This window comes from Lycium barbarum, chromosome 2 (genome assembly GCF_019175385.1).
Source record: "Lycium barbarum isolate Lr01 chromosome 2, ASM1917538v2, whole genome shotgun sequence".
NCBI lineage: Eukaryota > Viridiplantae > Streptophyta > Magnoliopsida > Solanales > Solanaceae > Lycium > Lycium barbarum.
The window spans coordinates 9514651-9530402 of NC_083338.1; the positions used below are offsets into that span (position 1 = coordinate 9514651).

General features: G+C 37.2%; 1 protein-coding gene across 4 annotated transcripts; it reads right to left on the reverse strand.

Annotated features, from left to right (window-relative positions):
• Positions 1-7669: 7669 nt before the first annotated feature.
• On the reverse strand, positions 7670-15752 carry LOC132626100 (uncharacterized). 4 transcript variants are annotated; one of them, XM_060340844.1, is made up of 10 exons: positions 15579-15752; positions 15421-15470; positions 11898-11994; positions 11379-11540; positions 10966-11071; positions 10709-10891; positions 10463-10625; positions 9483-9808; positions 8861-8950; positions 7670-8201 (listed from the first exon to the last, which is right to left on the reverse strand). In XM_060340844.1, the coding sequence occupies exons 3-10, from the start codon at positions 11910-11912 to the stop codon at positions 8125-8127; spliced, it is 1122 nt and encodes a 373-aa protein (XP_060196827.1). In that variant the 5' UTR covers positions 11913-11994; positions 15421-15470; positions 15579-15752; the 3' UTR covers positions 7670-8124. The 4 variants fall into 4 exon arrangements, with proteins under 4 accessions (XP_060196827.1, XP_060196826.1, XP_060196824.1 ...); XM_060340843.1 differs by having other exon boundaries at positions 11898-12019; XM_060340841.1 differs by having other exon boundaries at positions 11898-12061.

Genomic DNA, 15752 nt, shown 5'->3' on the forward strand with positions numbered 1-15752 from the left:
TTTGTTGGCAATCTTTGGGTTGGACTTGGATGGTGCTTACCATATGATCAAACCCCTCTTGTCAATTGCTAAGGCTCCACTAAAAATATGCTCTTTTCAAGAGAGAGGTTTAAGGCAAAAACTCCCCCCTTTTTGTTCTGTTGGTGACTCGAACACACAATTTTCGGGTTGGAGTTAAAAGGTGCTTACTATATGATCAAACCCCTCTTGTCAATTGGCTGAGCTCAGTTTGGGGGAATATTAGTGTTAGTTAAAAGAGGTTATTGTTGTTTAGTTATTTACAGAAGGACCCACTATTGTTTTAATTATTACTTTGTTTTATTGCATTTCAACCCTGCTAAGTCTATATATTGTGAGGATGGGCCTTTTTTTTTAAGAGAACTAAAACAACAAGAAACTAGCCCCTATGCGAGGGAATGAGACCCTAACAACATCTCCTGCAACACACGAAGAAATTCTAGAAGGCACATATGAATGTCATTTAAAGCGAGACTCCTGACTAAATGCCAGATTGGCTAAATCATCAACAACCGAATTAGCCTCCCTGTTAATATGGGAAACAGAGATTACCCAATTCCTAGCCAAAAGGTGACGAATGCAGTTGACAATATCACAATTTCGATGAGGCACAATTCTTCTCTCCCGCATCATCTGAACTACACTAGCATTATCAATTTACAAGGTAACTCGGCACCACCCCCTATCCCAGGCATTCTGAGGCCAGTGAGGACTCCCCGTAGCTTTGCTCTAAATGATGTACAAACTTCAATTTTGACTGAAACACCTCCAAGCCACCTGCTATCAGAATCACAAAATACACCATCTACAGTCCCCATCAAAATACTCCTTCGAAGAGCCCCATCTGTGTTCAAAGCTACCCACCCAACGCTAGGAGGTGACCAGCCGAATGAAACTATATGCTTTTTGTTAGACACTTCCCAAATATTCTTCAACGAATGTCAAGAAGTAGCTCAAGCTCTAACCATGCTAACTGTTACGGGCTGCCTTCGTTGTACCTTGGCACCCGTAACCCTAAGCGCCCCGAGCGGGCCAAGCGAGTGTTAGCTGCGCTGACAATGAGCTCCAGAAGTAGCATCTGGGAAAGGGACTATGCGGGAGTCAACAACCATCTAGAGATGTTGCATTGCATATCCTAAGAATGCCAAGAGAGTTTAGCAAGGATCTGGGAAGAGCCCAAGGGCCTTGTCGGGGACGACCGACCACGTACGAGCCTAAGTGTCAGTCCCGTGCGTTTCCGAGCTATGGTTGGTGTCACGACCCAACCCCGTGGGCCATGACTAGTGCCCGACCTGGACACCCGTATACATACCTGTCAGATATAGTCAAACTGAAACTACGAATAATATGGAACTTTACAAAAGAACTCCGAAAGTTCATAGCGTCATCATATATGTATATTCAAATAAATTGTCTCCTGAGGAGTCACAACTGATCAAATCATCAAATGATACGCAAGCCGACAAGGCTGTCACTACACATCAATATCATGTCATATGCAAGCCAGCAAGACTGCCACTACAGACGGACATCATATCATAGCACATCGTATAGACGCAACTGAACAGAACTTATACACAACCCACGCATATGTCTACAGACCTCTAAGAGTATCGATAGCGAAATATGACGGGACAGGGCCCCGCCGTACCCCTGGATAAACATATACATATACGTCGTAAGATCTGAACCAAAGGTCTAGACTCCGGAACAACGGAGCTATCCAAAACAGCTGAGTAGAAGTCCTATGCTGAAGGGTCGCCAAATCGACTATCTGTACCTGCGGGCATGAAACGCAGCCCCCCGAAGAAAGGGGGATCAGTACGGAATATGTACTGAGTATATAAAGCATGAAATATAATAAGGAAGATCATAACTGAAGTAGAGATTCCACGAGACAAGTATGATAATCAAGAAATTACTGTACCTGTGCCTTACGAAACAAAATCATGCATATCATTATCATATACCGTACCCGGCCCTCTAGTGAGGGACTCGGTGAATAAAGTCGTGTACACGTATACCGTACCCGACCCATCATGGGACTCGGTGCCATAATCATATCATCATATCATCACATCATCATATCATCATATAACGTACCCGGCCCTCTAGTGAGGGACTCGGTGAACAATGCAGTGAAACTGTGCACGAATACATACCCGGTCCGGGACTCGGTGAATGATACAATAACAGTAAGCACGAGTAGAATATCATGAGCAACTATATGCAACTACATCCAGAATAAGTAGACTGACTAACACTCGAATATCAAGGCAATAGTCATGTTAAGTACTCTTTGAATGTCAATATGAACTATATCAAATAGAGCCTCAGGAATCACATGTCATGTATCAAGATAATGCGAACCAGCTATTGAAAGTCAAGGACATTAATCATCATAGAGTCTTTAGGAATAGGAACTTTTACATCCCAACTACTATCCAACGTATAGCGGACTCGAGGGGCAATAGCTCAATCACTTAAGAGTCCTAATATTAAGAAGTGAATAAGAATCATGAATTACACTTAAGACTTATGAATAGGATTACCCAAAGCTCATATCATTCATCACTTAAATCTAAGACATGCCAAAAGAAAGAAGGGACAGCTTTACATACCTGTTAGCGACTATTCGCAAATCCGTTCGCCTTGTCGCTCTTTTAGCCTATTTAATATAAGAGTAACGTTATCGTTAGTAACTATACTTTCTAGTCCATAAATACGTAGCCCATCGCTAATAGAATTTATTCTTTGGCTTATACTTTCTCGTTAAGGGTTTTTCCTTATTTAAGGACTTAACGAAAATCGGGCAGCATTTCCCCTATATATTCGCCTAACCCGAATTTCCAATTATTCTCGTGTTAACACAGAAATACCAACAACAGAGATATACATATAAAATTCTCACAATTCATCTCATAACAATTCTAACAACCCAACAACTTTTCTGAATCCATTTCAACCCACAATTTCCTATAACATCGATTTCATGCATTTTCTTAATTCCAATTTCGTCCTATCCAATTTTAATAATTCCATTACAATACTATTAACACAATTACACCACAAAATAAGAAAATCTTACCAAATTTTTCTCGGAGGAATTTGTACGCCCAATTGCTCCAATTTTACAATTTCTTCTTCTCCAACTTAATATCCAATGTTGCTATCACCTCCTTGAACTTGAAATTCACTTGAAACTTGATCAAACATTCAATAATCCAAATTTTCCTTCAACACCATGGCTGGACGAGAGCAACCACGGTGGTTTTGTGATTTGTTCTTGAACTTTAATTTCTTGAAAATGAAATCCAAGTTGATTCCTTCACTAGCCACCAATTTATATATGGTTTCCCCTATGTTGACACGTCCACCCCCTATAGTGACTCACCAAAAATGTTTTCTTGACTTGTTATTATTTTTTTTATTATTATTTATTATTTAAATCGGGTGGGGCCCACTTTCAATAATTAAATTAATTATTTTTAATAAATCATTAATCCTCATTTAATAATCTAATCACAATTAATTAATTCCTAATCTCCAATAATATTTCTACACTAAATAAAATTTATAAACAATTTATGTTCTAATTAAAATTAAAAATTAAAGGTTCCTATTTCATGTCCGAAAATAATCCCGTCTTTTAACTTGAATCGATTTACTTGCGAATAATTCGACGTATAAATATACGGGGTATAACAGTTGGAATCTTGGGATTTAGGTGAAAGCACCCTTCCTAAGATGTTAAGGAATGTGATCACCAATTTTGGTGTCATTTGAAGATCGTTTACCTATGGGCTTGACTTAGCCAAGAAGCAGTGGCATTGTCATAATTAGCATAAGCTTTCGAAGGCTATAACTCGTGCCACGAGTATGGGAATGGGATGAACTTCATGGAGGTATGAAGGAAGTCAAGAAGAAGAATTAGGAACAAGCGGAGCCTCATTTCTGGCAAAAGAATGTCCAGTGAAGGAATCTGAGTTTATTTCTTAATAGCATATATAAGGGGGCAGAGGTGTTGAGAGGTCAGCCAGCCTCCCCCGTGTGTGTAGCCAGCCAATCGCACCAATTGAGAAACCTTGAGGGTGGACCTCAAGGGCCTGCCTAGGCATCTCAGAGGAGTGTCTTAGGTATCCATACGAGTTAGGCAACTCCATGGATAGCGCAACTCCTGCGGGCCAGCGTTAGGCACACAACGAGTGCCGGAGGCTTGACGTATGAACTAATTATGCCTCGGGGGCTATCCTTATGGATGTTAAAGACATCCGTGCCGATTAAATACTCGAGGCACCACACTTAAGAGCCTCGTGTATTGACTTGTGAGCTTGGCTTGGGTTCAACCTTGCAAGCAAGGGCCCGTTGGCCTAGACGTGCAGTCGTGGGGTGACGCTGCACTATGAGGAATGGAAGTAAGTTGCGAGTTCTATCTTTGCCAATGCCATGAGACAACCATGGGCATATAAAAGAGGACCGCATATGACAAAGGTCAAGGATTGGAAGTTGTCCTACTCGGGCAAGGCACAAGGTATGTGTCAAGCTTGAGGATTGGACTGTGTGCGCTAGAGCGACGCTCAGTGCCAGGCGAGGGACAGGAAGGTCCGTAGCCAACTTAAGGTGTGCGGATAGACGAGACCTTGTAGTGCCAAGAAGCCTAGAATAAAGGAAGATAGCAAGACAAGGCTAAAGCCTTGACATCAAATGGGCGGCACTAGGGAAGCAAAGCCTCTGAGGCAAGCTTCATCATAGGCACCGGGTAGTGCCAAGAAACCTAGGATAAATGAAGGCTGGCTTGTAGTCGGGTGGGACTACAAGCGTTGCACGGGCTATTTGTGTGCCGCTGCCGCTTAGGAGGAGTCAGCCGGTGACATAACAAGGGTTGTTATCTTTTTGTCCACCGAAAGATACTCATTTTGAAAAAAAGTATTATTACGCCAAATCTAAATTTTCTAGCAGGTGTATCCAAAGAGGATTCTCTAATCATCATCTGTAACTCCCTTAAATTTAGACAAGAAATTCTCAGTAAGCTAATCATGGATATCAAGAGCAAAGAACCTAGACATTACATCTGGATCAAGAATGCGAACCCAGATAGCCCGAGCACGAACACAATCCCGCAAAACATGCATCACAGACTCCTCTTCTGCTCTACAGGCCATGAAAGTACCCTCTGAAGTAAGATGTCTGTGATATCTGTCCAAATTTGTAAGGATTCTACCTTTGCCACACAACCAAAGGAACACTCAAATTTTTTCAGGCCCAGATCAGCCCCAAATAAATTTTCAACTTTTATCAGATTGAAAATGCTCAGAATTGCTAAGAACCTCATACGTAGAAGCAATTGTGAAGGAACCACTAGTACTTTTCTCCGGAAAATTCATCATCTCCAAGCTGTTCATTAGGAGGCAAAAAATTGTCAAGTAATTCCACTATTTGTTGTGGAACATATCGAGAAATGAACTGCAAATTCCAGTTTCATTATGCCCGACAACATCCACTAACCTCCAATGCAAAAAATGACCAAGAATAAAATATCAACAACCACAATTAAAGGTTTATCCATCAACGAAATGTCATACCAAAAGGAACAATTCTTACCATTAGCAATTGACCAACAAAGATTATTTGGGGGGGGGGGGGGGGGGGGGCATTAAGTGTCGTTATGCCAGCTCAGCCAATTATTGGCCTAAAGCTTGGCACCTCGCCTATATCACTTGCAGTGCAGCTATAGGAGCATTTTCATCTGATAAACATTGAAGAACTCCATTGTCAGCCATTAAGGGTGTGTTTGGTACGACGGAAAATGTTTGCCAAGAAAATATTTTCCTAAGAAATAAGTGATATTCCAATTCATTTTCTTGTGTTTGGTACGGAAGTTGGAAAATGTCATTTTAAGAGCATTTGCATATATTCAAAGCAAACAATATGAGGTTTTTGAATTCAGAGTGCAACTTCTAGTGGTCAGGGTAGGGGGAAGGTTGGGTTGTAGGGGGTAGAGGTGGGGGGTAAGAATTTGGTAGGAAAACTTTTTCCAAGATATTTAATGCAATCAAATAATAAAAAATAGGAAAATATTTTCCGTCATACCCTAAAAGGAGCTTGAAAGCTTCAAGTTCAAGTTTTGGGTTTCGCAAACGAACTTCGTTCGAGTGGATAATATTTCAAAAGATCGGGAATGTCTTGAGGAGTTCAAATTTGAAATTTGTGATTATTTTGGTGAAGGTTTTGTGTGATTTGGTCGAGATTTACAGCTGGATTTTCAAGGTTGAAGAAGAACAAGAACATTGCTGAAGTTTCATATTCTTACAGAAATAATAAAAGATTGACCATTATTTCGAAATTGACCACTTTCAAAATGAGGGGTTTATTTTCTTTGTGGGTCAGGTGGGTTTAAAGGGGTAAAATGGGTCAGTTGATTCAATTGGGGGAAAAAGGTGCCACGTAAGTAATTTTAAGTGGAGGTCATGGGGTTTTAACGGATGGAGGATAAATATGGCTGATAATTAGACCTCAAGGGGTTCAATTTTGAAAAAGTATAAAGGAGGGTAAATATATTTTATTTTTATAGTACAAGGGCAAATATGACCCTTTTTAGTTATTTAATTGACACTTTCTCTCTCTTTTTTCTCCCATGAGTGGTGAGTTTCCCTTTTCTTTTTCTAGGTAGGTACTTATTGGAGGAGTCGAACTACAACTGATGATACATGAGAAAATTAAAGTGATATTTGGAGCATGAAAACGCACGTATGGATGATCTATGTAAGTGCATTTCTATTTCTAATTAGTTAATAGTGTGTACCTGTGTTTCTATAATACTAGTTTATATTCCCTAGCGAACCGGAGGGTGTTTGGCTAAACTTATAAGCTGACCAAATTGCCTCACAAGTACTTTTTGGCTTACGTACGCGTTTGTTGAACACTAACTGCTTATAAGTATTTTTTTTTTGTTTGACCACATTTTTACTATTTTATCCTCGATATCTTTTTTAATTCTCAAAATACCTTTCCCAAAATGGAACCCCTAGCTTTATCTTCACTCTGTATTCCATGTTCGCGTTTCCTTTACGAGAATACTTTTACATTTTTTTTTTAAGTATTTTAAGGTTATGTTAGTCCATTTAACAAAAGAACATCTTGTCAACACTTTTTTTTCAAACTATCAACTGCTTATTATTAGTTTTAACACTTATATCCAAACACACAACTGCTTAGTTATAAAGTCGATTTTAGCACCTAAAATTGCGTTTGCGCTTATAACTTATCAGTTATTTACAATTAGCTAGTCCAAACGGGCTCACCATTGTCATTCTTTTAATGCATCTGGAATGGTGCAGAAGCCACAAATGTATATTTCATCAACTTTCTTTCCACCTGAATAATTACTACACGATCCTCGCTCAAAAGAACCATTAACCATACACAAAACTATGTGAAATAGTGAATCTAACAAAGTTATCTTGGACAGGTCTTTGAAAGTTGAATCTTTTAGGGTTATATCCTTAAAAGTTTGAATTCAGATTCACATAAAAGATGCGTTTAACGCGTCATTTTCCATACATTTTGACTGTAGTCTGGAGTGATAACATTTTTCATACAATTAGACATCAACAACAACACAAAATCATTGTTCAGGTGATTGGTACAGCAGTTGGTTGACAAACCTTTACTGATTGCTATTGTTCAATATCCAGGATACAAGCTTAACCAAAAGGAATGAACTTAACAAATCATGACCTGTTTTCTACTAATGAAAGAAAGATCCGATTACAATAACTCAAAGCTTAGATACACCACCTTTTAAGCAAAGAGCAAGTCGTGCAAGCAAGGGAAGTGAAATCTATTAGAATAGAAAATAGTCCAATTCGATCAGTATAAGAATAAAGCGAGGTGACTTTTCCTCTTCGATTTCTTCCATTAGAGCTTCCGGTAAAGTAGAAGGGTCAGGCTTTGGCACCAGCAAAGTTAGGTTAATAACTACATAGACATACCTAACACAGGTAAAACAATTTCCTCAGCTGATGAGTCTCTCTCGTTTTAACATCATTTTACGCCAAACTCCTTATTTTGACTATAGAATTAAGCATGTGTACGTCTCAACTGAAGCTAGGACTTCTCTTCATCTGATTGAGGGCATGCTGCAGGCCCTGGGGCGGCGTCGACATCAACAAAGAATTCCTCAACTAACACAAAGCCAAAGCAAAAGCATGAGAGAGATTAGTTCATACTAAAAACAAAGCATACAAATTTAGCTAGTGTCATGTCATCACTCTAAAAAAAAAAAAAGGAATTAGCTAAGAACCTCGTTGCTAATCCGTTGCTAAATTGCTCATAGCTAACATAATTTTTTGATAATACGTTGCTAATAGGATTAGCGACGGATTTTGCTGTTTAGATACAATATTTGTCCATTGCTAACTCCTGTTTTTCAATAGTGCTATAAACTAAGGGAAGTTATTCCTGCCCAAGAAATTTATTTATGATCCTAAGACAGGTACAATTTTCTAACTTGCTTCCGAACAATAACATTATTTTCTTGTAATAAACATGTATAAGTATTTAAATCTGGCTTATCAGAAATTTGCAATTGAATGGTAATGTGGGAGTAAATGTTCAAGAGTAAATCACGTCACACACGGCATGAAAGCCAGACTGCACTGATTTCAAAGTAAAGAAAACGGATATCGACTATAACACGACTTCAGCCGTTAATATACATCTAAATAACTTTCAGAAAGAGCACATAGATGTAGAGATCTTAAAGCTAATGCTTTTTCTAACTTCTCAATCAGTTCTGATTCATAGCATAAGACTACACGGGCAAGAAAGTAGTAGTTCTCACCTATATCTTCTTGTTCTGGAGAATCAAGCAGAATATCTGAATCGGAAGGCAAAAATGGGGAACCAGGATAGTTTCCTAGAGATCCTAGATCTGCAATTAGTATTGGAGCAAAAATTACCATGAATTAGACCAAAGAGGATAAAATGATAGAAGAAAAAGATGGGACAAACTGGTATATATGAGAAAGTGGGGCTAGAACCAGCAAATAACAGCAATATTCCTTAGATAAAATGATTTCTCAACATTGAATTAAGCCCCGGTGGGGCCAACCTCTTTTAACATATGTCGAATTTTGCTTTCCAGGAGTCGTGCTATTAGGGGTCGTCTGGTTGTTGGTAAGAGTTATGCATGGTTTAGTTATTCATGTATTAGTTATTCCGTCTTCTATCCTGTATAAAATAATACCTAGATTCCCTCATAACTTGTACATGTATTAGTTATGCGGGATGGTAAACGGGTAACCAAACACCGCACTTGATGTGCTGAATCTTATACATGGGAACTAAAATGCTACCAAAGTGTTATTAGGTATGTTGGTTTTAATACATGAATAACTTACTTCTTAACCAACAACCAAATGACCCCTTAATGAATTTTTTGATTTATGTAGGAGGAAAGTTACCTCCCAAGTTTGACAAGTCAGCTGTTAGATCCGCAAGACTGAAATCCCAAGGAATCTGATCCAAGGATCTCAGCAAATCTCTAGAATTACCAACCCCGTTATCTGACGGAAGTTGCAATCCTACTGAACTAGCTACATCAGATGGGAATGAAGTGTCAAGGGCTGATGTGTCAATTCCCATCCCTGAAATCTCCGAAGCGGTGAAGGGGAAGTGGCCACTGGAAGCTACTGATGCAGGGCTTACAGGCATATCGGACATAGATGACATGGCATTGCTCGGTGGAATAACTGGTGTTACATCCGATGCACTCGTTTCTACCACCATACTGTCAAGAGATAGACAAAAATATGAAGTGCAATTTCTCATACCATTTTTTTTTTTAAGAAACTAATAGAAATAGCTTTTCATCAATTGAAGCCCAAAAACATTTTATTCAACCAGATTGATTATCTATTCATCTTTGAAAAGAAAAAAATGGACCTCATTTCCTTGATAGAGGAAATCAACAAACCAGACATGGGCAACAACAAAAAATAAGTACAAGGGATTGTACAGAAAAAAGTAGGGATTTTTCATTGTTGTCCCCTCGGCTGAAATTAATTACAACATATACACTGGTTACGTATATCATATGTATATTATATGTATATTTTTACTTAATATACAAAAAATATACATTTACATTCTACTACTTTTTAGGGCGGCGCAAAAAATTCCAGTTGAATCTTCAGTTATACTTAAACAATGAGAAGCGGCTGGAGTCCTCACCAAAGCATGAAATATATGCACTTGTAACGGGGTAGAGTCAAATTCAAGATCTTTGGGAACATGCAAGTATAATATGGTGAGTAAATAAGAAAAACATGAAGCCTAATAGGCAACACAAGTCGACTGGGGAAGTGTGTATAAATTTTGAGTTTTAGTCTCACATTTCAAAGTTTAAAAGGGAATTTAGAGCCTATAAAAAATGGATTCTCACTCGTTTCCAGAATTCATCCGCATTGGATGATGATAGTTGCTTGGTGCAGGAACACCATTAACCACATGACAATTGGACATGCCCATCGGATCAAAATGAGGTTGCACTGCACCTGGATGTGGAGGTTGTTGTAGGACGGGGTACCCCATGGGTAAGTTGTTGACTGCACTGAAAACAAGAGGCAATGAATAATAATGATAATAAAGGCTAGTAAATTGAAATGACAGTAATGATAAATAAAACTACCTGGCATGGTATTTATCCCGTTCTGCATCGGAGTCAATGGAACCTTCGGATGCACAGGATATTTCATTAGATGATATTGGTGCTCAAGCAAATGATTGAATAAGATGATTTGTTTCTTCAGTTTAAGCCTAATATAGTAGGCCCGAAAGAAATCTGCATTTTCCTCTTCCAATTTTTGCCAAACTGTATTCAGTATGAAAAGGTTTAAAGACTGAGAACTGACACCAAACAAACAACTTTATTCTTGATATACCTACCAAGGGTTGTAAATCCAGGATCTATCCTTGCACGATTAAGAAGTGTTTTAACCACTTCATCCTTATTCATATACAATTGTAAGCAACGTTCAATCAAGTTTTGTACCTACATGACCAAATGTGTCATAATAAAGTTAAAGAACAAAGTGCTACAGGGAACGGAAGGGCTTTTTTCATTTTTGTCCCGTAGGCCGAAATTAATTACGGTCGCTAGCCAAAATATACAAACTTGATTATGTATATCATATGTATATTTTGTGTACAGTGAATACTATATGTATATTTTCTGTATATGATAGGTATATTTATACCTAATATACAAAAATTATACATCACTAGCTATTATTCTTTTGAGCGGTCCAAAAATGTAATTATCTCACAAAACTATGTATCTGAAAAAAGAACAATCTTACTAGCTCAATATCTTCACGTGAAACTTTCCGGTTGTCATTGCCTGATGCGGAAACTGAACCTGAATCTGCTACAGGGGTATCCGTCGTATTGTTCTGCTGGTCACTTTGGGCCTCGTGAGAAACCTGGGTTGAAGATTGTTTCTCAGTTGTATTTTGTAGATCCTGTAGTTATTACAATAAACAATTTCAGGAAAGATGTTCCATATCTGAACAGCAACTTCTTAAAAGAACTCCATAGCAATATGAATATCTAAATTCATCAGGTTTCACAAATTTAGTCATGTGAATATATTATTTGCTGGCTCTAGAAGAAGAGAACATTGATAAATAGTTAACTACAACATAGTGAGGCAGTGAGTTAATTGAGTTATAAATTGAGCTTTGAAACTTTTCAAAAATAAAATAAAATAATAGATAGCCTTGCCAAAAAAGCGAAAAAATGCATAAAGCAAACCAGAGAAAGACATGAAGGATCTGAACACATCAAAAGGAAATCTATTAAGATATAAACACAAGAACCTGTGTGGTCTTCATTTTAGCTAACTGCAAGCACAATAAATATCTCCTTGAAGCTCCAATATGCCATGGCTATGATTTGCATTACCCCTTTCAAGATCTATCAATAAAGGAGAACAAATCACCTGAGAATAAACCTGGAAGTGAAAAGATTGCTAGTCGACTAACTGCGCAAATTAAACGATCAAACTTCAGCACAAAATTTCAGGATAAATAAAGCAAACATCACTTATCTGTGCAAAGGTGAAACTGAAACAATATCTTTCCACTTCCCAGGAGCATAACTCATCTACTCTAATTAATGAACTTCATTTTTTGATAGACTTGAGATTTTTGCACTGAATATCACACCAAGATAGTGTCATTATGTTTCCAGAGATCCCCCCCACCCATCTACACAAAAAATAATGTTCCTTTTTTCCCAACAAAAGATCCGCTATGACTTCCCATCCTGTTTTTCTACGACTTCAAGAGTTCTATTTTACCTTTACACCCAAGTTGGCCAAAACACGCAAGAGGAGCTGTCTGTCTTCCATATCTCCCTCTTCCAAGCATCCATATTTTCCATGCACCAACTTGTCACAAAATTCGTCATTGGTTGAAAAGACCATATTTAACGAGGAATTTATTAAGACATAATTCTGTTACAAGGTTGTAATGTAGTAACAAATGGTTCACATCCTTCCAGTATTGTATACCTCCTCTTCCTCAGATTATCCGACATTAGGTTAGGATCCCACATAGTATATTATGTGAAGGACACACCTTTAGGTGTTTTAGTATCCCACATTGACTTCCACATGGTCCTTGTATCACCTCCATTGAACAGGTTAGTTATTGTATGACTTCATCAAAAAACATTTGCTGCTTACCAATTTCCATAATATTGTCCTTTTGCATATAAAAAATGGTAATTTGTCATTTTTCCGAACTACATATAGCAATATACATTTTTCTGAAGGAAACCCTCCACTTCATCCTACTTCAATCTTGAGTAGATCTCCAAAAAAGATGCTTCTCCATATGCTTGTCCTTCATCGCTCCTGAGCATTTAAGGTATTGTAGCACACTTAACAACAGTTACAAAAAAGTTGAGGAATTCTTCCTTCAAGGTTACCACACCTTCGACTGTGATTCTTAACTTTGAACCAAATGAATCTTGAGGACTCCTTCACTCCCCTCCACATGCATATGCAGCTATAACATTATCAAAGAAACCATTCATGCTCATTAAGTCTTCTATCTTTATTAATGACAAAGTCGTAACACCATAAAGTAATTGTCTTGGTCTCTTCTATAATTGTATACCCATATGTGCCTCTTTTGTACAATTTTGATTTACAACTCGCTGACTACATATGTAATTAGGATTTGGGACAAAGGAAGAAAAGTGGATTTGAATTTAATAATCCACTATCATGTCCCACATTGGTTATAATTTTTATAATCAAGCTAAGGATATCTCTCCCGTTAGTCCTCACTCTTCTTTCCATCAGCTTTGGATGGAAATATGGTCATGTCATCTTTTTTCCCTTTGATATTCTCTTTTCCCTTTTGATTTTCTCTACATCCTATTCTTTCACATTTCAAATGATCTTTACCCTTATTTTCACTGGGAGAAAAAACAAACTTACTGTACAGCATAGTTAGGACAGTCATACTAAATCTTCTACTGTCAAGATCATATAATGCAACATATTCTAACTATTAATCACTTGCATTATTCTTTTATCCAAATGGAAAATTCCCTTCTCTTCCATCAACTCTGTCTTATCGCCTAGGAGTCCAATTCTATCCTATCTCTTTGCTATGATGAGAAGAAGTCATGAACAATTAATATAATGGAATATTGTGAAAAAGGAGATGTGGACTATTTTATGGTCACTCGAATCATTAGCGGTCCAAGCGTGCTAGACTAGAGAAATAGTTTGTTTGCACTAAAATATTGTTGCTCTTGCAAACAAGAGTTAAAGCATTTTTTTCAAAAGATGCCACAACTCAACAAGGAGGAATTTTCATGAAGATGAAGTTAAACAAATAGCTTTCCATCAGGGGAAACGATAAGGAAATCAATAATCTATAAAAGAAGGCGCATGTGAATCAGGCACAATTTAAAGAGTGCATGATAATTTCTCCAATCTGTTATTCAATATAGTAGAGTTTGATGAGTATAAGTTGATAACTCTGCAGCCTATCTAGATGGTCTATGTGATTTATGAGTAATTTGCCTCGTTTTAATGAAGTCCTAAGTTATTTCTCGACATGAGATGAGATTAGCATGGATTACCAAATGCCAAACCAAAGATAATTTTCAGCTTGAATCTGGGAGCTGAAAGTGCATTTCTCTAAATTATTGTCCCTATTGTCAAATCTAAAAGAATAAGCGGCAGCCATTGGATACAGATATGTGACCTCTCGGCCCTATAAGGTGATCAATTGCTGCATATTTAACTAACACCACAACTAGGATTACTCGAGGAACTATACTGCTGAAAAATGAAAAGGATCTAATTGAAAGAAGACAAGAGATTGGCTAATTTGAATGAGCAAGAATACTTACCAACTACAGACCCCAAATGTTAGAATTCAAAATAAAAACAAACTGCGTCAGCAATACCATTATATAGTACTCCCTCTGTCCCAATTTATGTCGGACACTTTTCTTTAAAATTCTCATTTTACCTTAATGAGATGATTTACATCCACACAAATGTTTAAGGCTTGTTTAAGATCACATGAAGTTTCAAAAGTCTTCCTTTCTTTCGTAAACTCTACACGCAGTCAAACAATGCCATATAAATTGGGACGAAGGGAGTAACAAAGAATTCTTTTTTGATTTTTATAAGTATACCATAGCAAAGAAGTCTTGCAAATCTACAACAAAACTTGCAAAAATAATCAAACTAACCACAAAGATTAAGTCTTTTCTACAAAAAACATCACTTCAAAAGAAAAATCACAAAATTCTGTACTATGCTGAACTGCAAACAATAATCTTACTGCAATATCCACATAAAGAAATCAAGACAACAACAACAACATACCACAAGTGGGGTCTGGGGAGGGTACGATGTACGTAGATCTTACCTCTACCTTTACGGGGTCGAGAGGCTGTTTTTGATAGACCCTCAGCTCAAAAAAAAAAAAAAAAAATCAAGACAACCAATCCACATTAGGAAAGATCAGTTATCCACATTGCAAGAGCCTAATGTATCACAATACATACACGCAGAAACTCTACAAGATCTCCAACTAATTGTACACAGAATTACTATGATTATATGTCATAAAAAAAAATTAGTATGATTATAACTAAGTAAATATAATCAAAATTTCCAAACATAACAACAACCCCATCAGACAAATTTCCACACTAAGCTCTAACTAGTGGAAAATAAATACTAAAGCTTGCATTTTTAACTAAAATATACCCAATTCTTGAAATAAAAAACAAAAAATGCAAATAAAAAAATACCTACAACAAAATTAGTTAGAGAAAAAAAAAAAAAAAAAAAAAAAGACAAACCTGAAATTCTCAGTGGCAAACAAGATGCAAAATTTGAGCTTGCCAACCAACTAAAATGACAAGAAGGTTAATAAAAAAAGAAACTTTTTTGAAGCGGTAACAAAGTATTTAACTAGGAAAATTAAATGAAATTAAAGTTGATAATTCTGCAGCAAAACCTTGAAGGCATGGTGTAAAGGCCATAATAAGAAGAAGGAGAAAAAAATGTTTTTCTTTTTCTTTTGTTCTATTTGTTGGGTGATTATTGGTCCTTTTCTGTTCAGTAAGGTGTTGCTGTTACTGTAGCTGGCAAACTAAATAATGAGAAACTGCAATATTACCGCCAAACTATA

Excerpts from the sequence above, each read along its gene's own strand:
- LOC132626100 (XM_060340844.1), bottom strand. Across the intron at positions 9,809-10,462 it reads CGGATGAATTCTGGAAACGA|TATGGTGGTAGAAACGAGTG; the intron begins GTGAGAATCCAT and ends ATCTCTTGACAG. Across the intron at positions 8,202-8,860 it reads TCCAGAACAAGAAGATATAG|TTGAGGAATTCTTTGTTGAT; the intron begins GTGAGAACTACT and ends GCTTTGTGTTAG.